Raw genomic sequence first — 24,823 nt, forward strand, 5'->3', positions numbered from 1 at the left:
ACACCACTCTAAGCATATTGTCCACAAGTCCCAGAGCTGCTCTGGCGTAGAGGATGGGACAAATTCGAAACGGAGACTCAGAAATGAGATTCCTGCCCAAAGTGACATAGTCCACACAGAGTTTGAGACGCCAGCACGGGCAGGACTTGGACGAGGCCCTGGGGTCCTCGGACTAAAACACAGGCAGGCTGAGGGCCACAAAAGCAATGACGTAAGGCACAGAGACCCAGGAGCCTGCCCCGACAGGAAGGAGCACAGGAAACCCCACTGGCCTCTGCAGTCCCTCTCCACACCCCCCACCCCTGTGTAGTCCAGTCCCTCTCCTCACCCCCACCCCTGTGCAGTCCATCTCCACACACCCCCACCCCTGTGCAGTCCATCTCCACACACCCCCACCCCTATGCAGTCTATCTCCACACACCCCACCCCTGTGTAATCCAGTCCATCTCCACACCCCCACCCCTGTGCAGTCCATCTCCACACACCCCCACACACATAGCTAAAGCAGCAGCAGAAGGGACTGGCACAGGGCACTCGGCCAGGAGGGGCGGCACCTCGGAGATGCCGAGACACTCAGGGAGTGGGGTCTCCAGGCTGGTGCAGTGGGCACTACCAGAAAGGTGAGAGGCTCAGAGGAGTGGCAGGCAGGGAGACACGGGTGTGACAGGGGAAGGGGTCAGGTGGAAGATTCCCAGGGCGAAGAGCACCAGCCCGAATTCCACAGTGCTGGGAGGGACGGGGCTAAGGGGCTCATCCTGCAAATGCAAGATCCTTGGAAAGAAACAGCTGAAGGCTTCACGGAGCTCTCAGTAACAAAGCACCTTTTCACACTGGTCTTCTCATGAACCTCTTAGCAAATCTGTCACTCAGTGGGGCCAGCCCTCCTTCCTCACTTGCCTGGCTCTCACACACACTTCCTTCTGCCTCCCCACAAAGGGATGGGCATCCGATCACTGGCCTGCCGGGCAGCTTGACAGAATCGGTGGCTCCACCTCATCCTTAGCAGGTCACCAGGCCTCTACAGGCCTGGGCACGTGCGCATCTGGGGACTGCAATGGACTGGCTTCTCAAGGGATGCTATTTCCTGTCTCCCTACAAGATCTGGGATGTGATGGCTTTTGGGCCGGGCCCCCAAAAGTACAAACACCTTCACCTAATTAGGAACAACACTAGCTTGCATGCTGGGCCAGTCCCATCTCGCTGAGCTGGCAGTGTGACTCTCCATAAAGCCGGGATGCTGGGCCCCGTGGCCAGCAAGGGAGAGACCACTGAGCCTCTGGACTCTCAGAAGCTGTCTGGCCTGTAAATGAGGCCCACACAACTGGCACAAACTGCAGTGGATTTGGGTTTCATTCTTTCCTTTTTTTGAGGGAGTGGAAACAAACACAGCATTCGCTATGCTGAAACCTAGAGCAATTTTTATGGCCCAGGGATGAGGTTAGCACCTCACCTTGCTCTGGGAGGAGGAAGCAGCCAGAAGATGGAGCTGCTCAATTCCCACACACACTGAGAAGGAACGCGTGTCTCTAACATCAGGAAAACCTCGGACGTGGGAGCCCAAACCCATCCGGACCGCACACTGCCAACTGCCGCAGCCAGCAGAGAACAGACATGAGCGCTCCTTCAGCAGCTATCTATTTACGGGGAAAATAAAAATGTACTGCGCACATGGTGAGGAGGAAGTCAGGGAGCAGACAGAGCTGTGGGACTTCCACAGACAGGCGAACAGGACAGTGTGAGTGTACTGAAAGCTACGAAGGAAAAAGACATGCAGTGTGTTACAGGAAGCCTTCCTCTGACTGCTGGGCCAGGAGAGGTGGGCACCACAGCCCCAGAGAACCAGGACAGCAGAGGACCTGGAGCAGATTCTGGGCCTGCCCCATCTTCACTGCAGCTGGCTCACTGCACGCCCCAGAAGGGCTCTGGGCATAGCCTCTGAACCAAGAGAACCGTCCACGTGGCCAGCTGCAGAGGCCGTGATGCCACCTTGGACAGAGAGCCTGTGGCCTGCAGCCAGGGTCTGGACTGGCTAGGGGGAGGGACTCTACCCAGGACTATGTGGGAGGCAGCTCGCACCAATCCATGAGAGCCCAGAGAGAACTTTCAGGAGTCTTGGGGGCTGGCTGTTAAACACGGCCACTGTTAAAAATGCAATGATAGAGACTCACAACAAGTTATATTGAAAACTGAGGTGATGAGGGGCACCTGGGTGGCTCAGTCGGTTGAGTGTTCAGCTTCGGTTCAGGTCATGATCTCACCGTCTGTGGGTTCGAGCCCCACGTCAGTCTCTGTGCTGACAGCTCAGAGCCTGGAGCCTGCTTCAGGTTCTATGTCTTCCTCCCTCTCTCTACCCCTCTACCACTTACATTAAAACAAACATTAGAAATTTTTTAGAAATTTTTACTACCTACTTTCCCACATCATTATTATTTAGTTTTTGAGTTTATTCATGACTATTTTATCCGCATGCTGAAAATGGTGTGCTGAGACATTTCTTCCCAACTCCATGTTTGGTGACATCATGTTAGTGGCCTGAAATCAACCCACAGTGGAAGTATTTATACCATGGAAATTGGCAAATACTACAAATCAGGGCTTAACTGTCACGGTGGCCTCTAGACCAGGAGTCTAGACTCGTAACTCATACTGGACTGCAGACCCAGTCCAATGCCTGTTTTTGTAAATACAGTATTCTTTCCATATCACCTATGAAATTCAAATAACATAAAAATAGCCATGTAAATAAAGTTTTATTGGAACACAGTTATACTCATTCATTTTCATACTGTCTCTGGCTGCTTCTGTGCTATAAATAAAGGCAGAGTTGCGATAGACTCTATGGCTCACAATATTTACCATCTGGCCCTTTACAGAAATAGTTTGGCAACACCTGGGGTTTAGATTTAAGAAAGCGATGGGAGAAAATGTTGATAATGCAGATTGAATTAAAAGTGTGTCATGCCTATAGCCATTACATTAGGAATAGCACAAAACAAATGAGGAAATATCCTTCCAGTATTTGAAAACCATTATCTGATTCAGCATTAATATAAACAAAATTATCAGTTGACATTCATGTCAGAACTACACTCATAAACTGACTACAGATACAAAAGCACAGCAAAAATCAGCGAAAGCAATCTGTGAAACAATTGGTACATAGAATTGATAATAAGAGGGCCATGTGTTTTATTACTTGTAAACTATGTGCTATCTACCCTGTATATCAGTAAAATGTACACACTTATGTGTGTATATATACATGTGTATTTTTTTTTCCGGTAAAGCCTGTTGCCAAACATTTACTGGCACACCACACAGTACATTACTTCAAAGAATTTGAAATAAAGTTTGAATGAAACTAAAATCCATTTGCATAATTACTGTATTTCAACATTACACCCAAACGGAAAAGTGGGAAGAACCTGGATTCATTAGATATAGCAGCTCGTCAATTATTGAATGTTTACTAAAACACGGCTATAAGTTTCACCTCCACATGTAAACAGAATTTCTCTACAGGGATTATCAAAGTCAAGCAAAACAACCTAATAAAAGGTTCACGGACATGGCACTCCCTTCTATAAAAATTAATAATACTATTTAGGAAGTCAATACAAGTTCATTATTTAACCCATTCCCTAAAGCTTTATACTTCATTTTTCTTATAATTACACTGAAGAAATGTCATATTCATGTTTTCCCTCCAGTCCCACTTGCAGGTCCCCATGTCCGGACACCAGCATCTCCTCCGTGTGCCAAAACATAAACGCGTCTGGAGGCTGTGTGATACAGGAGAGGGGATGGGATTCTTTACAATGAGCGGCCAGGAGAGGCCTGAAGGAGTTTGATGGTCACAGATCTGGGGAGAGGGACTGGGCAGTCATGAATGAGGGGGAGGAAAGTACACATTGAGGGAAAAAGGAGTCTAAGTCACAGAGCATCTGTAGATCAGGATACTAAGGAGTGGGATGTCTACTCTGAGAGCACAGGATCTTAACTGGCAGAGTAGGGGGATCTGATATTGGTTTGGAAGCCGCAAGACGGAAGTTCCCCAACAGGGAGATGGCCAGGCATACGCCAAAGACAGAGAAGAGACATTCTGGCTGTAGAAACACTAGGACTCACAGACGGACCGGACATAGTAAGGTGGAGAAAAGCGGGAAGCGCAACGACACCAGGAGTTTAACAGAGCCATAGACATGACTCCACTGACTGCGATGAATAAAATCCATGATTCCACCACGTCCTCTTTGTCCTGGTGGGGCCCGAAGAACAGGACTGGAGGCCCTGGCCACGTAAGCACTGCACGCCCCTGCTGTGAACCTCCTGGGTATGTGGGAGAAGTCAGTCCCTCCTCTCCACTGGCTACAGTGCACAAAGGCCCCCAGCCTCCACTCCACATCTGACTGCTCTCAGGCTAAAGCAGTCTACTGTTATTTTCATTTTTTTACAGTTTAATTAAAGACAATGGTGGCTCAGGTGGTTAAGCGCACATGACTTTAGCTCACATCATGATCTCCAGTTCATGGGATCGAGCCCTGCATTGGGCTCCATGCTACTTGGGATTCTCTCTCCCTCTCTCTGTCCCTCCCCTGCTCGCTCTTTCTCTCCTCTCACAATAAACATTAAAATAAATAAATAAATAAAGACAATGGAGCATAGGAAAAACAAAACCAAAGTGCTCTTACTGCCCCAACACAAGTGGTTCTCACTTTATCCAAAGCTCTAGTTTGTGTGCCTTTTCTGGCTGTGCTTGGCTTGACAAAAAGCTCCTTTCCGTCATCATGACAAGACTTGTCCATTTTTCTACAGAGCCTTCAGGACTGTTCTTCACAGCCCTATGCTACTTGCCTCCACAACTGTACTGTTTCCTAAGCTTCTCCTGTGCCGTTTAATTAATGACATCAACAATCACAATCATGTGAATACATCTATTAACACTGTTATTAAAATTCATCACGTACCCGTTAATAAGTTCCTAAGAGTAAAATGACTAAAACAAAGGACCCCAGTGGCTATGCCTCTCTCTACATAAATACTTCCCAAAAGGGTGATGTATGAAGTAGCTCCTGGGTCCTGCCAGTAGGGTGGTATGGGACGAGGTGAGTAGGGTGGGAGACAGGCAAGGGGATAGAACATAGCAACGGGGTGGCTTCAACGCTAGTCTTGATTTCCTGCCAATGCCCATTCTTCCCACACGTTGGAGTACCAGTTATATTTTCTGATTATTAATCACATCAACATCTCTGTCCGGTGACGTCTCTGAGACCTTGGGACTATTAATTCTGCGCACCCTTTCTCCATCCAGAAAGGACATTCCTTCCTAAAGGCAATTTCACACACAAATTCATAGTTTGATCACCCTTAGCTGCAAATGCTATACAAAGGGATTCAGAAAAGTTCAGACAGATTTTAATCCCGAATAGGAGTTCCAACCCAAGCACCTCTTCCAAAGAAGTGCACCTTCCATTCTACCAGTCTAAGATTTTGTTCTACAACCTATTTCTTCCTGTTTCCCACCCCCAGGGAGCTTTTAGAAATGTGTAAAATTATGCAATGTTGTCTGGTAACTGCTCACACTAAAGAGAAGACTATCTTTGAGAAAGAACAGCATCTGTGAAAACCAAAGTTAAATATCTACAAAATCATCCAGGGGAATAACTGCCCCTCCTCCCAGAAAAGTGGGGAGGGGCTTACATGTACGTGTTCATGCCTACTATGTACTGTTTAGTATGGCAGGCCTTATTTTGTTCTCACTTTTTAGACAACAGGTAATTTGAGATTGACAGCAAATATTTGATGTGATTTGCCCCATGACAAACATCTCAGAGACAGAGCCACAGAGAGTTGGATCTGGATCTGTGAGAAGTGAAATGATTCATTTTCAGAAATACCAAATAAAAGCTGTGCTGTCTAGTTAACAATAGGTTTACAACCTACTGGAAATATGTACACCCCCCCCCCCAACTGACAATGGAGTCCCAAACCCTTAGACACTTTACTTCCTGGTTCTTCTTTCCATTTCGTGGGCTTATTTTCTGTGGGCTGTGCAGTGAGCATGCACCAAAGAACTGAAGTCTCTGCGTCACCTCAAGGGATGCACATGTGTTCCAATCAGACATTTTGCCTTACATGGGCATAGGTGACATCCGGTAAGGCTGTAACCTCTGCAGCACTAAGCCAATGGGGAGCCAGGGGAGGGGCTTGCACGCTAGGAGATAAATTGCCTGCTGTAACTGCCCCAACTGTGCCAGTCCATCAGACACCTGCTCTTGCAAAAACATTGATTAAACCCTAGCTTCACTGTGCTCTGAGTCTCCACATCCCTCCTCTGATTGAGTCAGTGGGCTTATTTCTCACAGGTTCTAACTCCAAAACCCTTGCATATTAAGAACTTTTTAAAAATGTTTTATTTTTGAGAGAGAGAGTGACAGTACATGAGCAGGGGAGGGGCTGAGAGAGAGGGAGATAGTGGATCCAAAGCAGGCTTTGTGCTGAGCACAGAGCCCAATGCAGGGCTCAAACTCAGGAACCATTAGATCATGACCTAAGCCCAAGTCAGACGCTTAACCGACTGGGCCATCCAGGTGCTCCTAAATACTTTTCTTTCTGTTCTTCATTCCATTTGTCCATCTGTCCATCTCTCTTTTTTACTTTGGAGGGAGGCTCAAAGGATATCTATCTGATTGTTAACAGCATTAATCAACCCAGACTTGAGAAATGAGAAGGCTTGGGGCGCCTGGGTGGCTCAGTTGGTTGAGCATCTGACTTCAGCTCAGATCATGATCTCACGGTTCATGGGTTCGAGCCCCGCATCTGGCTCTGTGCTGACAGCTCAGAGCCTGGAGCCTGTCTTCAGATTCTGTGTCTCCCTCTCTCTCTGACCCTCCCCTGCTCATGCTGTCTCTATCTCTCTCTCAAAAATAAAATAAAACATTTAAAAAAAAAAAAAGAAATGAGAAGACTTTCTTCTCCATTAGACAAGACCTCATGAATGGAGTGGATACGGCTCGAGGATCTGGAGACATTAGAGGCACCAAATCTGGCTGGCCGGGTAGGGTGGAGATGAGAGGATGGCCAGGAAGGGACAGGAGCCCCATTCTGCGCCCCCCACGCCAGCTCAGCTGCAATCTCCTCCCCGACTTCCCATGTGGAAAAAGGCAGCAGCAGCAGCTACAAGCCCTGACCCAAAGCACAAGCGATCCGAGGCCCTAGAAGTGCGCTGTCCAATTCAGTTAGGCATTACAACTAAACAGAAATTTAAAAGCAGGTACTCGCTACCCCCGTGTGGCTCACAGCTACCTCACAGAACAGCACAGGCGGAGACCACCTCTGTCAGCACACAGTGCTCTGGAAGGAAGGGATTCTCACACACACCTCTCCTCTCTACAGCGTCCGCAGTGCTGTCTCATGATGAAAGTAAATGCTCTGAGGTCAGCTAGGCAGTGACCAAGTGACTAGCTATTTAACCTTGCTAAGCCTCCGCTTCATCTATGAAATGGGATAACACCCATCAGAGAGCAAGAAGAACACATTAACAGCTGATGCTTTGGTCCTCCTGTTTCTATTAAGGCCCAAAGATTAAGAAATAACTTTTATGCAGATTACCCCGAAAGACCTGGAGGAGCTAATTTGTTTAGCAAGGCTGTTCACCAGATTGAAGGGGATCCAGCCCCTCCCTGGCTGAACTCCATCTGCAGGTCTATCATCCCTGATAGGATTATTCTCCCCTTTCTGCATGGCCTCCGCAAGGATGACCTCACTCCCACTTTTGCTCACCTATAACTACAGTACCCAGTCCTTCATGGTCATCTAGGTGACTACGTGGAGACTGGGCACTATCCCCGGCACTGGCACTGATGTGCGGAGCCTTTCAGGATACCACCGCCAGGTGATGGCTCCCACAGCCCCAAGCCACAAATAAAGAGACTGAGCCTCAGAAACATTAAGTGATTTGCTCCAAGGCCACATAGGCAGAGGCCAGAGAAGGAGCTGAAGCTGCGGCTCGGCTCTCATAGCACAGCCGGTGTTCAGGGTTCAAAACCCCCTGCTGTGGGGAGTCATCTTGGCCTGGGCCTCACCCAAGAGAGGGAGGAGGTATATGCTCTCCAAACACCCTCCCCTTCCCTGGGTCCTGTCCCCAGCTTGCAGAATCCCCAGACTACCTGGAATTATGGGACACATGGGGACACGCTTGGTGCCTGAGTGCTAACTATGCCACTACAGTCCCAAGAGAACCAATATACCACAGGAGGACCCCGAAAGGCTAGGCTGAGGTCTGGAGAGGGCCAAGTACTCCTATCAGGAATAGGAGAGCTCTCCAGGGAACCAGCCACTCCAACCCCCACCCCAATACTCATGAGCTTGAACACTGCCCTGCCTGGGCCCCACCAAACCTAAACTCTTACCCTAAACCCAACTCGATCCTCCCAAGCGAGGTACTGCTTGTGCTCATCGGTTGCTTGAAATCAGAGATGGACCCACATCAGTTCATAAACTGGTCACTGACTCTAACAGAATGAATGGGCTCACTATGTACCAGCAAAAGAACCAAGGGGTGGGAGGAGGTGACACAGGCATGTTAGGTAGGTTAAAGGTGCTGTGGGAAAGATCAGAGCAGGACGCCAGGAACAGCCAGAAGACAGGGCTCCTGGGATAGCTGGCACCGGCCTGGCTGGGGGAGGCACCCTGGGCCCAGATCCCAGAGAGGCAGATAGGAAGGGAAGGAGGGAGGAAGAAAAGGAGGGAGGGAGGGAAAAAAGGAGGGCAGGGCATCCAGGTGTGGGCACACTAGCAGGGCAGGAGCTGACTGCTGAGCAGCTGAGCTCGGCTGGAGCAGTGGGGGAGAGACAATGCCTGAGCCAGACACGGGCACAACGTGCGCGGCTGATCCTGTCTAGACTCTCTTGATTGCAAGTAACGGAGAAGGCAGCTCAAATGGGCCTCATGCAGAAAAGAAGTCAGCGACTCACTTAACTGAGAAGTTCAGGGCAGGATTCACCTTGGGCCTCTGGGTCATGGTGACCTAACCATCCCTCAACTCTCTGGTCTGGTCTCACTCCTGGGCAGGCTGTTCCCAAGCAGGAGACCCCAGTAGCAGCCAGCTCGTATCTTCTCCCATTCATGTCCACCCGACTACCCCAGCAAAGTGCTAAAACCTCCACAGGCTCTGACTGGGTCACGGGCCCATCCTCAAACCAATCACTGGCCAGGAATATGCAGCCCCATGATCGGCTTGTTCTCAGTCACTAATCATCCAACAGGCATGGACCAGAGGGGAAGGACAGGAACTGGCAGCTGGATGGGCTGCCCACTACCAAGCCTGTGGAGTGTTAGCCACCCGGTATGTCAGCACCCGGGGCGCATGTGAACTGGGGCCACATCCCATTCTCAACAGCCTTCCTAAGCAGTGAGTGTACATCCTCCTGACAAAACTAAGGCTGAAAGCCTGACCTCATCCAAGGCTGCAAGGTGAAAAGCAGAATCAAAATTCCAGTTCAGTTCAGTCTAATGACAAAACCCAAGTTTTTCTACCCAAAGACCATTTTCTCCACTATATGCTACCTAAAGAACTTAGACTTTATCCAGTCAGCCACAAAGCCCCAACTGAGGGGATGAAACGTCTGTGTTTGGGGACATTCACTCTTTGGCTGGTGTGGAGGAGAGAGCAGGAGGCAGACCAGCTGCAAAGCAGCTGCACGAGACCTCCCTGCAGAGCCCATTTTTCAGGAAGGGGGCTGCCATGGGAGGGGGACCCCAGGACAGCTCTGAAGTAGCTTCAGGAGTGGTGGCACCACCAACCACCACAGTGTGGAACAGCAAGGGCAGGTGGAAAGAAGGTGCCTCCACTTTGGAATGGGCCACCTGCACATCCAGGACAGCAGTCTGCCGGACAGTGAGGGTTCAGGTGCTGCTGGAAGCCATGGCTCTAAGAACACCTGGGGAACACCTGAAAGGCAGACAGGTCTTGGGCAGTGCAGACAAAGCCAAAACACTCAAGGGTAAGGAGGCACCAGGAGCATGGGGTTGGAGAGAACACAATGGCCAACACAGCCAGGTGCAAGGGGGACAGGGGACGACAAGCACGGATCAGTGTTAGGCCTCAGGCCTCGTTCACACCTGCAGAGGTACATTCAGCACCAATCCGATAGGAGGGAACTAAAGACAGCACAGTGACCCAGGAAGACAGTCTGGAGTGACAAACACAAGCACATTCTTGTGCCCAAAGTCAGCTCATCTTACAAAAGTAGATGATGTCACTTACTATTTCCCACTTTGGAGAAGCCCACCACCCACCAGAGAGAAAACCGTGCTCACTATCATCCTCAGGGTGATAAGCAGGTGCCCAGGCTCCTCTAGGAGGAGCTGACAAGCAGATTCACAGACACCCTAAGACAGCCCTGGCCCCGCCCCCAGCCCGCCCACTTGGGTCCTGCCACCAGGGATAACTATAGCAGTCTGGGAGCACCTACTGTTCCTGTCCGAACTGCAGACCCCGTCTCTACATGCTCCTCTTTGACTTCCTGTGGGCATGGCCATTTCTTCCAAGACCCCCTGCACCCCCAAGCCAAGCCAGAGTGCTTCTCCAAGAGTTTTCAAACTGGAAGCAAGTGTGTGAATCCCTTCTTCAATAGCCTAGCCTTCAAAAAGTCAAACTCTGAAGCTACTGCATTTCCCACCATGTTGTTGAAGAAGGCTGTCCGCAAGGCAGGCAGGCAGGCAGGCAGACAGGCAGGCAGGCAGACAGGCAGGCAGGCAGGCAGGCAGACAGACACACACACACACACACACACACACACACTAACAGCACTCTGACTCAGTGATGCGGTGACGGAAGTTACAAGCAAAAGCAGGGCAAGCTCACACGACACTCGGGAGGGTGATGTTTCTTGCCCTTTGGTGAGAAATTAGGCTCCTGCATTCAGTGACAGCACTGGCTTGTCAACCAGTCTTCAAACTGAGAACTTTAAGTGCTTGAGAAGCTCCGCTAACACAGAAGTGAAAGTGAAATAACCATTCACCAACCTTCCCCCCCATGATCATGCCTAAACTAAAACATGTGGCCCACTTCTGTCACTGCCAGACGGCCAGCATCCAGCAAAGGGGGAGCAGACATCACCAACTTCAGGTGCTGGCTGAGAGCCATCCCACCCCAACAAACAGAGGGAAAAATGGAGAAGGCTGTGAAAGATCACCTGACCCTACCCTTCTCAGTTAACCTAAGGGGAAGAAGCCAGGCCCAGAAATGCAGGTACCACGTTCCAGGTTACCCAGGTTAACCAAAGGCAGGCGACAACCAAGAGGACATGCACAGAACGATTAAGATCTGAGGAGACCACCCAGTACCCATCCATGCCTCTTGCCTGGGTCCCGGGTGCTGCTTCACAACTACAAGAGGCCTGTGTGAGCCCGGGCCGCCTGGGCCGAGCAGGTGCAGCAGCAGGCGAGATGACGGGGATGGGAGAAGGAGCAGCACCGCAGCGGGCTCTCTTAGACTCCCCAAGTGCTCATCAGCCCAGAGTGGGGTGGAAGCTACAACCCGGCACCTGCTCTAACACAAGGTAAGAGCAAAGTACCCAAATGTGACTACAGGCAAATCAGAGTCTGCGGGTGCGTACTCAGAACCCCATGCCGTGACCTCATATCGTCCAAATCGCTCCATCGCTTATTCACCAGACCTTACATTCAGTTATACCCATTTTGTTTCTGGACTCAAGTCTCCCAGGCCAGCATGCCCAACTAGTTGATAGTATTATCACATCAAAAGAGGTGATTAAACCAGCATGCACTCAAGGGACATTGTCAGTTTGTTCCCCATACAATTACCCCCTCCCACAAACAGGACTCTGATGTTCTCTGGGAGCATCCCCTCTATTCTGGGCTGGTCTGGGTGGAACTAAGACCAGGGGTGAACCAATCAATACAGCCTACTAATTCCATCAAAGCCCACAGATGGCATCAGGAAATGTGTGCTGGGACTTCAGGGAGAGCATCACCTTGTCTTTCTCCCCCTGGCTGATGGTCAAAGAGGGTGAATCCCAAAGCTGCAGAGCCTGGAGAGAGGACACCCCACTGTGCAGAGGGAACACTGCAAAAGAGATGGAACAAAACCAGGGCCTGACTCACCTCGGAGCCTTTGAGTGGCACAGGCCAATCAGCCCTTTCACATTTGAGCTCCCTCTGGGGGAGGCTGGCCAACAGAACACTTGAAGCAAATGTGAAACAATCAGCAAAAAGGGTAAACTGTTCCTATTTTATATCCTACACATCACTGGCACTTGACCCCCACAGACAGCACTAAAAAGCCAGCTTGCCAACTGCTTGCCTGGCACAGTTGCAAGATACATGGGGTAAATAAAGTTGGGAAGTGTCTACCTGAAGTGGCTTCCTTCTGGAAGAAGGGGAGGGCAATTAGCTACCTTGGGGATCACCTGGGGAAAGAGGAAGTAGTCATCATCCCATATACCAACCTGAGCTGGGCCAGGGACCTGACGGCAAGAGGGGCCAAAAGAGCTAATGAAACTGGGGGGAGGGGACAAGAAGACCCCCCCCCCCCCCCCCGTGTGCAGGCAGAGCTGGGGCCAGCTTGGTGGATCAGGTGGTTACCCAGAGCCAAGTGTGACCAGAGGTGTGGGTAAGGGACGGGGCCGAAGGTACAAGTGCGGGCAGGGCAGTGGGGCTACCAGTGCCTGGAGGAGGGCTGCCAGGCCACCTACTGGGCTCTCGTTGTGAGCTGTGGTCACATACACCTAAGTCTTCCATGAGAGGGCCACAGAACCCCCTACCACAGAGTCAAGGCTGGCCATAGGCAGCCACCTACAGAGTCACTCTAAGCACACAGTGGGTGGGTGACTGGGACCTCCACAGCAGCCACGAGACCAACTCACTACTGGGTATGGCCGGGAGGAAGCATCACCCATTTTCTGGCTCCGACAAAACCCAGGGAAGAGGAGTGTCCAGGGAGAGCTGGTTTGTCACGTGATCCAAAGGGTCCCAAGGTAGCATGTGAACAGTATCTCCAGGGTCCACAGACAGACAGAGATCTAAGATCAAGAGTCGCCTCTTTTCCCTGTCAGAGGTAAAAAATAACAGCCAAGAAACAAAAAGGACAAAATGCCTCACACCTTTTCCTCAGCCAGGTCAAGAGAAAGCGCAAAGGATGTCAGACACAACATTCCTCCCAGCCTGCCATAACAACATCCCACAGACAAACCTGGCACAAAGATCCAGGCTCCGGCAGGAGAGTGGAATGCTGACCTTGTACCCACTACTATGCTCTCTCAGGTGACCAGGGAGGCAGTGGCAGGTGGGTGAGGGCTGGGCAGGGGGGAAGGATTCCCAATCCCAGTGTGATCCTTTCTAGCTCTTTGTCTGCTCAGTAAGTGCTGACAGGTAACCCCCAAGATTGGTCCTTTTCACAGGAAGATCAGCAAGCTTCTGAGCACGGGCTTGCCACGGAAGTCCTAGAAACAAGGGGATTAACTCATGCTCCACTACCAAGGAGCTTGCAATCCCATGGGAAATGCAATCAACAAGACCTGTTATCAGCAGGAATGTAGGGTTTTAAGTTATGTACAGTGCCTGAGGGATTAAAGCAGGAAGGGTTTCTGGGAAAGGAGAACAGTAGGGATGACAGAAGGTCACAAATGTGAGATACCCAGAGTCCCAACCTAGGTGTCGCACACAAACAAGGTTAGCTTACAGACTTAAGTAGACGCTGTTTTGGTAAGATACAACTTCATTTCAAAGCATGACTAGATTAAGAGTAGCTTCTTTCCTTGAATTTTCTCAAAAACAGCTACTCAAAGTACATCTGTCATTATCTCCAAGTTCCTGAATATTTTTTTAAGCTTATTTATTTTTGAGAGAGAGAGAGAGAGAGAGAGCATGAGCGCTCAAGTTGGGGGAGGGGCAGAAAGCAAAGGAAAGAGAGCGAATCCCAAGCAGGCTCTGTGCTGTGAGCACAGAGCTGGACATGGGGCTTGATCTCAAGAACTATGAGATCGTGACCTGAGCCGAAATCAAGAGTCAGACACTTAACCGACTTGAGCCACCCAGGAGCCCCCTGAATATTTCTGATCACAGAAATGGATCCTGACAGGCAGAAAAGTTAGGAGCCACAAGGCTAGAAGATTTCAAATAGGGAAAGACGGTCGGAACTCGGAAGGAAATGGAAATACAAAACAACATTTAAAAACACTTCATATTTATGAAGTTAAACCTCAGAAGACACAGCGGAGTCCAAATCCCCTCCTGGCCACTGCAGGAGAATGCCGTGACCTAGCCCACTGCGTCAGAGCCCACCAGCACCAGGGACAGGCCCACAGCCTCCGCCGTGACAGTGGAGACAGTTCATCCCTGCTCTCTCCTGAAATGAAGACGGAGCATCTACCTCAAGGACAGCTCAGAGAGCAAACAGGGCGCCAACACTGCACACTGTGCCTGGCACATACTAGGTGTGCTATAGGCTGCGGCTGTCCATTTTACAGCCTCCAGGGGATGCAGATAGGAAACTTCCTTACAGTCCCGGGAGCATTCGAAGGCTCTCAACCCCACCTGCCTGGCAATGATACGTCACCTGATACGACCGTTCTCCTTTTAGCAGGCTCCCCACGCCGCCACAGAGCCTCCAGGGGTTCTGTGGGCTCCAGGAGTTTGGGGGTCCGGACAGAGGGCCCAGACATGTGTGCACACCCACTGGGCACTTGGGTCTGCTGTCTCGAGCCAGCTCGGACAGTCATCAAGAGCCCCCTCAAGTGCAGCACAGCCCCCTCCAGACACTCCTGCCTTCCCCTTCTATGTTTGCCTCCAAAAGCCATACAGAGCAAACCTAACCCCAAGGTACAACAGCTCTTCAAATACTTGAAAGCAGACGGATGCCAGGTCCTTCACACAGCCTGACACTTGTCCCCTTCCCATCCTGCTGCTGAGAGGGCACACTGTTCAAGGATTTGCCAGCTATTCCTCAAATTCTGCTTCCCTCAGGTCAGAGATGAACCAAGAGCTGACTGTCTGCATCTGACTGTAAAACTTTTCACTCTGAAAACTCAAAGTATACAATGCTCTAGAAGTCATTTCATGCTCTTAAGAATTCGGAACTACCTTTGAAGAAGACACACAAACAACTGCTCCATTTGGACCTAGGAGCTGCAGCCCTGCAAGGCCTCCCCTGCCCCCGATCCCCACCCTCCACCCCAGAGAGCCCATGTGCACACTCTCTCCCTGTTCCAGGTCCCTCGAGGGTAGGGGCTGGGCACCTCCAGGTCTGCACCTCCCACACCCAACACCATATGCAATTGCTGGAAATTATCCAACTGCTGAGCCACCTTTTTTGGCTTTACCACATTTCTCCACGGAACAGTATATATCAGGTGATGACCAAGATGTAAGTGTATGGCCTCCTCAGACCTGAATTCATTCAGAGATCACTTTAAACACCACATGCAGAATACTGGTACGTCTTCCTTATGCAAGAAGTACTCCCCAGTTAAAGGAATCCCCATGTCAACACTTGCTCAGTTCTACATGTGCGCCCTAAGAGTGAAAAGGAGGAGGTCCAGATGGGGACTCCAAGTTTGGGCACTAGAAAAGCCAGGCTGAAAATGTACTGCCTATGTAGTCACTCACCAAACCACAAACTCAGTCACCCACTCCAACAACCAGCTGAGGGGTCCCAAAGGGACCAGACAGACTCAGGACAGCCTACCACAAGGGGGAAGAAAAGGGAACAACTTCTACGGACAGAGACAGAGCCCCCAGCTTCCAGAAGGCAGTTTACAGAGGTGGCTGGGCAGGCAACATGCCCACAGAACTGCAGTCACCTAGGGACTGGACTGAAGTCTGGTTCCAGCTAAACTGGAGCTCTGAGAAGATGCCTACAGACACCAAAACTGAGGCACGGGTGAACACAGCTCCTCTCTTTCACCTAACCTCAGGTCCTGCCACACGCAGCTACATCTTGAGCCCAGGTGACCATGGAGTCTTCTTATAACTGTATTAGGACAAAGGCCCCTTCCCACAAGCTGATCTTGGACAGTCCTCCAGGACACTGTGGCTTCCAGGCAGGACAACATACTATGATTACAATTAAAGCCACTTCTGAGGACAACCAGACCTCTGCGAAGAGAGAATGTAAAATCCACCTTCTTCTGAAGGACAGAGTGAGTCAGAACAAGGACTTACCCCTGCGTCACAAGTGACACTTATTACCTGCCTGTTTCCCAAAATCTTAAAATGCCACACTGCTCTGCTCTCTTCACACATCGTGGTCACATATGAAGAACAAAGACAGGAATGTCACTGCCATTTGGGCCACCAGAGTGATCGGAGAGAGTCCACATGTTTAGATTTTACATCCTTTAACACAATTGGAGAGAATCAGAACCAACACTCTTCCCTTTTACGCTGTGTGACAGTCCTCCTTTCGGCAGGATCAACAGTGTTTTCGGTTAACATCATGAGTGCTGTACTCGAAGCAGAAAACAAAGCCAGCACACAAGACTCATGCAAAGTTCCACATCAGTTGGCAATCGCCACACCACGATATGGTTTGGCCCAGGGTTCTGTCCCTCACAGAAACCACACGATGTTTCCAGGACAGGCTGTTTAACATCTTCACCTTGTTAGATCTCTCACAGGTAAACCTAAACCAATTTGTAATCTCATATAAACTTATGTAGGACAGAAGAGGCTCTGCATCTTTTCTTACAACTCAAGAACACTGCCCTTTCGGGCCTCTGCTGAAGCCGTCGCTCCACCTTTGAGAGCACTGTGGTGGCACTGAGAGTTAGAAGCACCGTCGCTGAAACTTCAGGTTAAGTCCCCAACTTTAGGGCAGTCACCTCAAATTAAGTCAGTAAGAAACAAAAGTTCTTGTCCTCTCCTGACCATGGGAGGCACCCCCTTAACCAGCACCTACTGTCATTATGCTGCTGACTTCTCCGCCTACAGGAAAGGGAGATCGGCTGCTCACCCACCTCCCTTACAGGACTGTTGGGGGGAAGCAGGAGACCCTGGGCAAGTGCTGCAAAGTCAGGTAAAGCGTGTATCTCTGTGTAGAATTGTTATCTGTGAGAATTTTGTTATTTTGGAAAGTTCACACAATGCACTTCGCGTTAAAAGAAAAAATTTTTAGAACAACTCATGTGAGCCTCTGCTACCCGTTCCAGAATCTGAACCCTGGACCCAGCAGGAGCTTTACTGGTGCACACGCCAGGTCCCGGTCCCACTTTGTAGATGAGGACCGTGCAGCCCAGAGAAGCTAGAAGGCATCTTAGTCTACAAGTTTCCCAGGGGGGAGAATTATCATTTGCGTGTGTGTCTCTGCAGAGGCCCCTTGGTCACCTCCCCTTGGCGCCTGACATGTGCATAACTGTAAGAAAGAAAAGTCGTTTCTGAAGTTTCCTACCAGAGAGCCTGATCACTGGGAGGCCTCTGCGCAGACATCTTGGGCAAGTTCAAGTCCCTGTTACCCCCAGTGCCTTCTTCTCTGGCCTCTCCCTGCCCTGATTACAGAGATGCTCACCTGCTCTGTGCAAGGCCTGCCTCATGCTATTATTCAACTTGTTATGGGGATGCACTATCCACTCCACTGTCTCAGACCTATTTTCAGATGCCAGACTAATATTCACATTCCCCACAGTTCTAGAGAGTTCTGAATGAGAATATTGCAAGACTAAACTTCAGTGCATATGGCAAGAAAGATCTGAGGGTTCAGTCAGCTTAACCAGCACGTAGCACCCTAAAGCACCCAAAGCTTCTGCTCTAGAGAAAGAAGACGAGAAGCAAACCGCGCTCACAAAGCCCACATTCTGCTCCAGAAGGCAAAGCCTGAACTTCCATAAAACAAGGAGTGTCCAATACAAAGGAGAAGTTCTTCACCTGCTGAGGAGACTGTGCTTGGGTGGACAGACTCCCAATTTCAGGGCAGAAGGAAGGCATGGCCCTTGACCGTAACCACGAAGATTAAGCGGGAAGAAACGTGCACACTGCACTTCAGAGGTTTTCAACACGCTGGCTACATACACCACAAGGAAGAGTAAGGCTTAGATTGTTCTGAAAACCTGTTAGTCACTTTTTGAAAAAGAGTGTAGAAGATTTACTTTATTACTGAGTTGGCAGAAATTATTAACTCAGAGCCTGCTGTTGCAGAAATTCAAATACTCCAGAGGCTAGAACTGAGAACATGCAGACAACTTTCCTCTTAAGAACTCCTTTGTCAAGGAGACAGTCAGTAAATGTTATTTTGTTACTTCCTAACTTCTCAGATACTTGTGGATATTAGGTCAGCTGCCCTGACATTGATTCTTCAAGCAAAAGCTAACTTTGTTAACCATAATTGCATGCCCATAAAGGTAAGCATTACATGACACAATTCCCTGTCGCTTCTCTCAGAAGAGGTTTAATTTTAGTGTTGGCTCTTCAACACTGTCCCCATTTTTTTTCCATGAGCATCTTAAATATGTGTCAACCGATAAACTATCCTGAAGTAGAGTTCCTAACTGGTCAAGGTAGAGAAAAGCGGCTGGGTGGTGGCACTGCCTTCTTGGAGCTAGCTCACACTCACTTGAGCCCCAGTCAATCCAGAGAAACTGCAGAATTACGGACGCACCACCTCTGTCGGCAAGCTATTCTGCCACAGCTCCAGTTTCTATGTGGGGTTCACTTCAAGCCACGATCCTGTCAAAAGGTTCTAACAATGCTCACTGACGGTCACAGGCAATGGCAGCATGTAAAGGAGGCGCTTTCCTCATCACTTGTATTTAGAGACCGTTTCCCAATTCCATCCACCGCACTCACACAGTAGGGCTCTATGTATACCCACCACTGGAGTCCCCCCAGACAAGCCGTATGACAGGTGAAGGCTGTGCCATTACAGCAACCGTGGGCTTCTATGAATGTAACATTTCTGTACACACTAAACTACAAAAATCTGAGCTCTGTCTCCTCCCTCTTCTGGCTAACCCCCCTTCCTCCTCGCCCTCCTCTCCCTCTAGGAACCCTTTAGATCACAGCCTGACACAACATTGGAACCCCTGAGGTCACTGCCCCAGCTGATCTACAACATCATGACCGCCTGTCAAAGCGCCTCCTGATCGCAAAGCTGTCCTGGGTGGCATTAAGGATCAGTGGTAATATGTCAGCAGCCTCTCAGATCCTCTGAAGGCAAGCAAGCACGTGGAATTCAAGAAATTACACTCTGGACAAAAGACGCAGAAGTCACCAAGCTTACATTTTTCATGCCACTTGTTTTATTCTCTAATACTTCAATCTTGGGAACAGCAGCGGCTCCAGTTACTGCAAAAAATTCTGGAAGGTTTTATATAGCTTGTGCCTACTCCACCCCCAAAGTCATAACAAAAATGTATACAACGTTCGTTGAAGACAATTACCACCAAGTCGATCTTAATGGGGCATGAAGATCAGAGATAAGAAGATTACTTAGGATACAAAAACCGGAGACTTACAAGGATCGTAACTCCCCAATTTCTACCAAAATTATACAAGCCAATGTGAATTAATCCAAAAACACTGGGGCTAAAGCACAGTGCTAGGAGTAACTAGTCAAGATGATATAAAGGAAAAACAAAAACCATACAGTGAAAGAAACCTGAGTTACCTGGCCCAAGACGATTTTTTCTTGGACCCCCAGCATATTAAAAAGTGATCTCCAAGGCCACTTCCTGGTCTCCCAGCAAATGCAAGGGCTCATTCCATACCTGGATGCCACAACATCTTCCTACGCTCAACCTGTTCCTGCCACAGAAGAAAATGACCCCTGCTGCCAACAATCCCTTTGAGAAAATATGAGAACACTAGGAGCCTTCCCCTCCACACACGAAGGGGGGCAGATAAGATCCCTCTGCAAACAGTAGCCTCGGTGGAGGACCATCTAAGAAAGCAACACCCTGGGGTTGACCCTGACCCTCTAGGTGACAAACCACCACCCCAGACCCTCAGGTGGGGGGAAGTAATTGCCAAAGGAGAGATCTTGAAGGAACAGGAAAGAAAATAATCACCTCTGATTCACACCAAAAAGCGGGGCTCTGGCTTGGTCTGAGACGCAATGGGCATTTAGGCCCAGAAAGGCAACAGAAAGGATCCCACCCTCCCCACGATCATCTACCGTCGGCAGCGATTCCAGGAGGGACCCGGCAAAAGCAAGTCCACTGGCAGAACCAAGGGGGGGACTCTCCACGAGCCCTGGGCACCCAGCTAAGGGCAAAGTAGGCTGTGGGGGTTCCCTCTGAAGCCAGGAAGATGCTTCCAGCCGGGAGAAGAGGAAAGGAGGACTTTCCTGATCACCCAGAAAGCCAAGACACAGGCGGCACAGGCACCCGAGTCATAGCCCGGACACCAGTTGCTCCACAGCCTTTCTCTCTCCCCTCCCCCCCGCCGGGAGGACTTCCCGGGGGTCGCGGGTCCCCGGGGAAGGGCAAGGCGGGTGAGCTCCGTAAGGAGCAGCAAGGGTCGTATATCTGGAGCGGAAGAGAAGGCAAAGCTCTGGCCTCAGTTCCCGTCTGCTCCCTCCGCCCAGGCCGCACGGAAGCCTCGGCCTCACGTACCAAGCGCCGCCAGACTGCCTGACCTGCCCCCGGTTCGGGCCCGTGGGGCGAGAGACCGGGATGGCAGTGGCCCTCGGGGGCAGGTGGGCGTCGGGCGGGTTCCCCGGAGCCCCGCGGGCGAGGGGCATTGGGGAGGGGGAGGGTCCCGGGCCCACGCGGCCTCCGTCCCGGCCCGCGCACGGGTTCTTACGTTGCTCTGAGGGTCGATGGCCTGCAGCAGCCGGTCCCTGATCTGCTGCGGAGACGCCGGAGCCGCTGTCATTGCCTGGGCNCCCGGGGCCCCCCCGCCGCCAGAGGAGGAGGAGGAGCCACCGGAGCCGCCGCCGCTGCTGCCGCCGCCTCGAGAACCAAACTCCAGTGAGCTGCCCCTGCGCGGAGCACTCTGGGTAACCCGCGCCGCACGCAGCGTCGGCGCCACGCTGAGGAGGTTGGGGGATGGGGCGGGGGGGGGCGCGGGGGGGGGGCGNACGTGGGGAGCTGAGGTTTCCGACGGAAACTAGCGCTGCGCGCCGTCCTTGAACCTGGGCACTTAAGGCGGCCGCCTCAGGGTTGGCGGCGGAAGAACTCATTGGGGAGAAAGGTCTTCCCCGTACCGAAAGAGGTGACGGGAGTCGCGGGCGGGAGAAGTTGCCAAGTTTTCCTAGACTGGGGTCCCTAGCCCCTCGATCGCCGTTCCTGGAGACAAGTCCACGTTGCGATAATGCGCGCGGAAGGGTCATCTTAGAGGCGCGTAGGGACGCCCCCACCCCTCAAAGGGCGGGGGTCTGCAGTGCTTCGCGTGCTGTGATCACCAACACATGAGACAGCGAAGCGCCTCTCGGGGGAGCCGTCGCCCCAGCTAGGAAAGCCCTAAAGCCAGCCCCGTGAGCCCACCGACCCCAACGTTGCAAACGTGTGTCAACACCAGGGGTTCTCATCCTGGGCACCAATGACGTTTGCGGCCGGATCACTGTTATAGGGGCCGTCCTGTGCATTTTAGGATATTCGGCATTCTGGGTTTCTACCCACTAAACGCCAGGAGCACTCAAGTCAGGTCAACCAAAAATGTCCAGTCATTGCCAGAGGGCCCCTGGCGGGCAGAACGTCCCCCCATGTTGAGAACCACTGGTTTAAAAGACCCACCCTGCTTTGCGTGGAGATGCTGGAAAAATGAAACCCTCATTATCTGAGCGACATTTCACAAAGGAAGAAATTGAAGCCCGAGGTCACCTAGAGTTACAGGTCAAACCAAGAATTAAATGTCAAGTCTAGGGAGTCTCCTTCCTCATATCCACTTTACTGCCTTTTTCCCCTGCTCTCTGCTCGCTCTCCAGTGCGCGCTCCTACCCCCTCCCCCGCACCCCCGGAGTCTGGAAGCCCTGTTAGAAACACTGTTATAAGAAGGGGTGAAAAGACAGGCTGAGTGGATTATTAGCCACAGCCTCCAGAGAAATAACTTTTTTTGTTGTTCCAGGAAGACCTAGATTTAAAACAGGAGTGAGGCAGCTGATGAGAACCGCACACGCGCCTTGGAGCTGTGCTACACCTGTTACACTTGCATTTGTCATGCTTCTGGGAAGCGTTTTTATTTGCAAAAGCGGCTGTTTCTGCACGTGGTTGTGGCTGCCTCCTTCTGCACATGTGAAAAGTTTTACATCACCCTTGTGGGAGAAAATAAACATGGGCAGAAAACTTCTTTTTAATTTACCCCCTCTCCCTCCTCGAATGAGGCGCTTTGTGCACATGGTCCAGGTTGGAAATCAGCCCATTTGGAGATACTCTTTATCTCGCCTCAGGTAAGCAAAATAAATTAGCTGTCCCCCAAGCATATTCTGGTCCTGCCTTTCTTCCCATTTCTCACTCAGATGTACAGTATCTTATTTTTTTAATCAAGGACCACATAGACATAAGCGATTTGTTTTGCATGGGCCAGGTCACTTAAGGAAAAAATTGGAAAGCACTCAACTTACCTGCCCTTTTTAAAATTGGGAAGTTGGGGCGCCTGGGTGGCTCAGCCGGTTGGGTGTCTGACTTCAGCTCAGGTCATGGTCTCATGACTCGTGGGTTCAAGCCCCACATCGGGCTCTGTGCTGACAGCTCAGAGCCTGGAGCCTGCCTCGGATTCTGTGTCTCCCTCTCTCGCTCTGACCCTCCCCTGCTCATGCTGTCTCTCTCAGAAATAAACATTTAAAAAATAATACAAAATAAAACTAGGAAGCAACATTAAGACAACTTGGGTTCTGCAAGGGCACCGACTCCACTCAGTGTCCACATTAGAACATTGCTTATTATATGTTTGTGAAATAAGTGAATGAACATCTCACCAATACCGGACAGCTGCATACACACACCCAGACAGAGGTATTCTGATCAGTTCCATAGATGTGACACACGGTGGGGCTCCATAAATATTTAACAAATGAATGAAATATTAAGTATAATAGTATATACACATTAGGATGCACACAGACACGCAGATGAATATATAGTTTTATTCCACATTTAACATATATGTAGCAGTAAAAATTTGATCGCCACTCCATGGTAGTCTTGAAAACGTTAGCTTCTCTTAGGTCCAGGAAAGATACTACGGTTCACCTAGCAAAGGTAGTTTTAGGAGCCTGAGTATGGAGCATCCTCCGCCAAGCTTGGCGGTAAAGGGAGCGAACTCGTTTTACTGTCATGGCCCAAGCCGGATAAGCCAGGACATCACAGAAGGAAGCCGTGAGCAGGCCTGCTCACACAACTACCGAGGTCCAGTCTTCCACAGAAATGCCACACGGTGGCCAAGTAATAACATCAGGGGCTCGCCCGGCCGACTCATTCCTGCAGTGAAAGGAGGCTGTGCCCGCTTTAGACACCTACACCCCCGGGAGCTGCCCAATTTAAAGTTATTGGACTTACCCCAATAAAGTGATGTGAGGCCTTTGGTGAATAATAGGAAACATGACTGTAAGTAAACCACCACCCTGCTTGGACCCCTTCGTTCATTCTGAATTTAACAGCTGGCGGGGATTTTTTAAAAAACGCTCTCACTTGTTAGCTCCTCCAACCCTATCGATGATCTCAGAAGTACCCAGATATGGGCCTCAGAGTTCTGCTTGGCTTTGCGGCAAGTCCTGTTTACTCTAAAAGTGAAACCAATTGCAGTTGGTTTTGAACGGTCCCCTGAAAGGTCACTGCTTTCAGCAAGGGCTTCAAAGACAAACGAGAGAACTCAATTGCACCATGGCTCCAAGTAGAGGGATATACAAAGGCACGTTAATAGCACAAAGCCTGCTCTGGAGGGTTTTGAAGCCAAGCACAGGCTGTTTCAGGTTGGGGACCCAGTAATACACCATAATTGTACGGTCTGAGCGTGGAAACAGGAACAGGGAGGGCAAAGCCATGGTGGACAGGAATACTAAAAAAGATGGACAGCATTCCATATATTCATACCCTCTGACCCAGTATCCCTCAACTTCTAGAAATGTATCCAAAGAAAGCAATCAGATGTAAACAAACGTGTACATATGGGGAAGTTGAGGCCAGCATCGTCTATACAGGAAAACAATGAGAAGCAAAGCAAGCGTTCACTAAAAGGAAAGTGTGTAAATAAATGAGGGGTCGATTCGTGCAAATGGGAAGGTTATGGACAGGAAGGGATCACAACATTCTCTAATTCCACCTGGGTAGTGGTCTTGTTTTATGATATATGCAACATGTAGAAATTTACCATGCTGTACATGACACTTTCAAATACATAAAAAGATATACAGACCGATGACAGATAATCTAGCCACTGAAATCAGTGTTGAACAACATGGAATGCTCCCGATGTCAAATTAAATGTTAAAATGCAATATATAAACTATACACATTACGATCTTAATTTTGGTTTTATAAAAACCTGTGTACTTCATGCACATGATGCACAGAAAAAAACCTTGGAAGGAAAGAAGCCACAATGTTTACAGCCGTTATCTCTGACAGGCAGAATGACAGGTGGTTTTTCTTCTGACATTTGTGCCCGAAGTTCCCCATTTTCTAGAATGAAGATGTGGTGTCTCCTTGTCATCCCATCCAGTGCTGGGGTTATTCTGACCTAAAGTAGCCTCTAGCCTTCATCTTCAGACTCGGATACAAGCTAATCGGAAGCGTGCCCATAATCTCCACAATCCTGAACACCGATTTGCTATCAGGCCTCCTGATGGATGTCCATCTAAATCCCAACAGTCTGTGTTCTGCCCACTGCCCCAGTTTTGAATGATCCTTAATAATAAAGAGAATAACATTTA

The 24,823-nt window shown here is 50.1% G+C and overlaps 1 protein-coding gene and 1 long non-coding RNA gene across 2 annotated transcripts in view; one reads left to right on the forward strand and one right to left on the reverse strand.

Moving 5' to 3' along the window:
* MED26 (mediator complex subunit 26) overlaps positions 1-20,832 on the reverse strand; it is a 51,418-nt gene extending 30,586 nt beyond the window's left edge. The window contains 1 exon segment of the mRNA XM_077777129.1: positions 20,758-20,832. Coding sequence (XP_077633255.1) covers positions 20,758-20,829 — 72 coding nt within the window. The 5' untranslated portion in view covers positions 20,830-20,832.
* A 202-nt stretch (positions 20,833-21,034) lies between these two features.
* On the forward strand, positions 21,035-24,823 carry LOC144242413 (uncharacterized). The gene is made up of 3 exons (XR_013338337.1): positions 21,035-21,168; positions 22,021-22,342; positions 24,577-24,823. It is a non-coding gene; the product is annotated as an uncharacterized LOC144242413 (long non-coding RNA).

This window comes from Crocuta crocuta, unplaced genomic scaffold (genome assembly GCF_008692635.1).
Source record: "Crocuta crocuta isolate KB4526 unplaced genomic scaffold, BGI_CrCroc_1.0 scaffold77, whole genome shotgun sequence".
Lineage (NCBI taxonomy): Eukaryota > Metazoa > Chordata > Mammalia > Carnivora > Hyaenidae > Crocuta > Crocuta crocuta.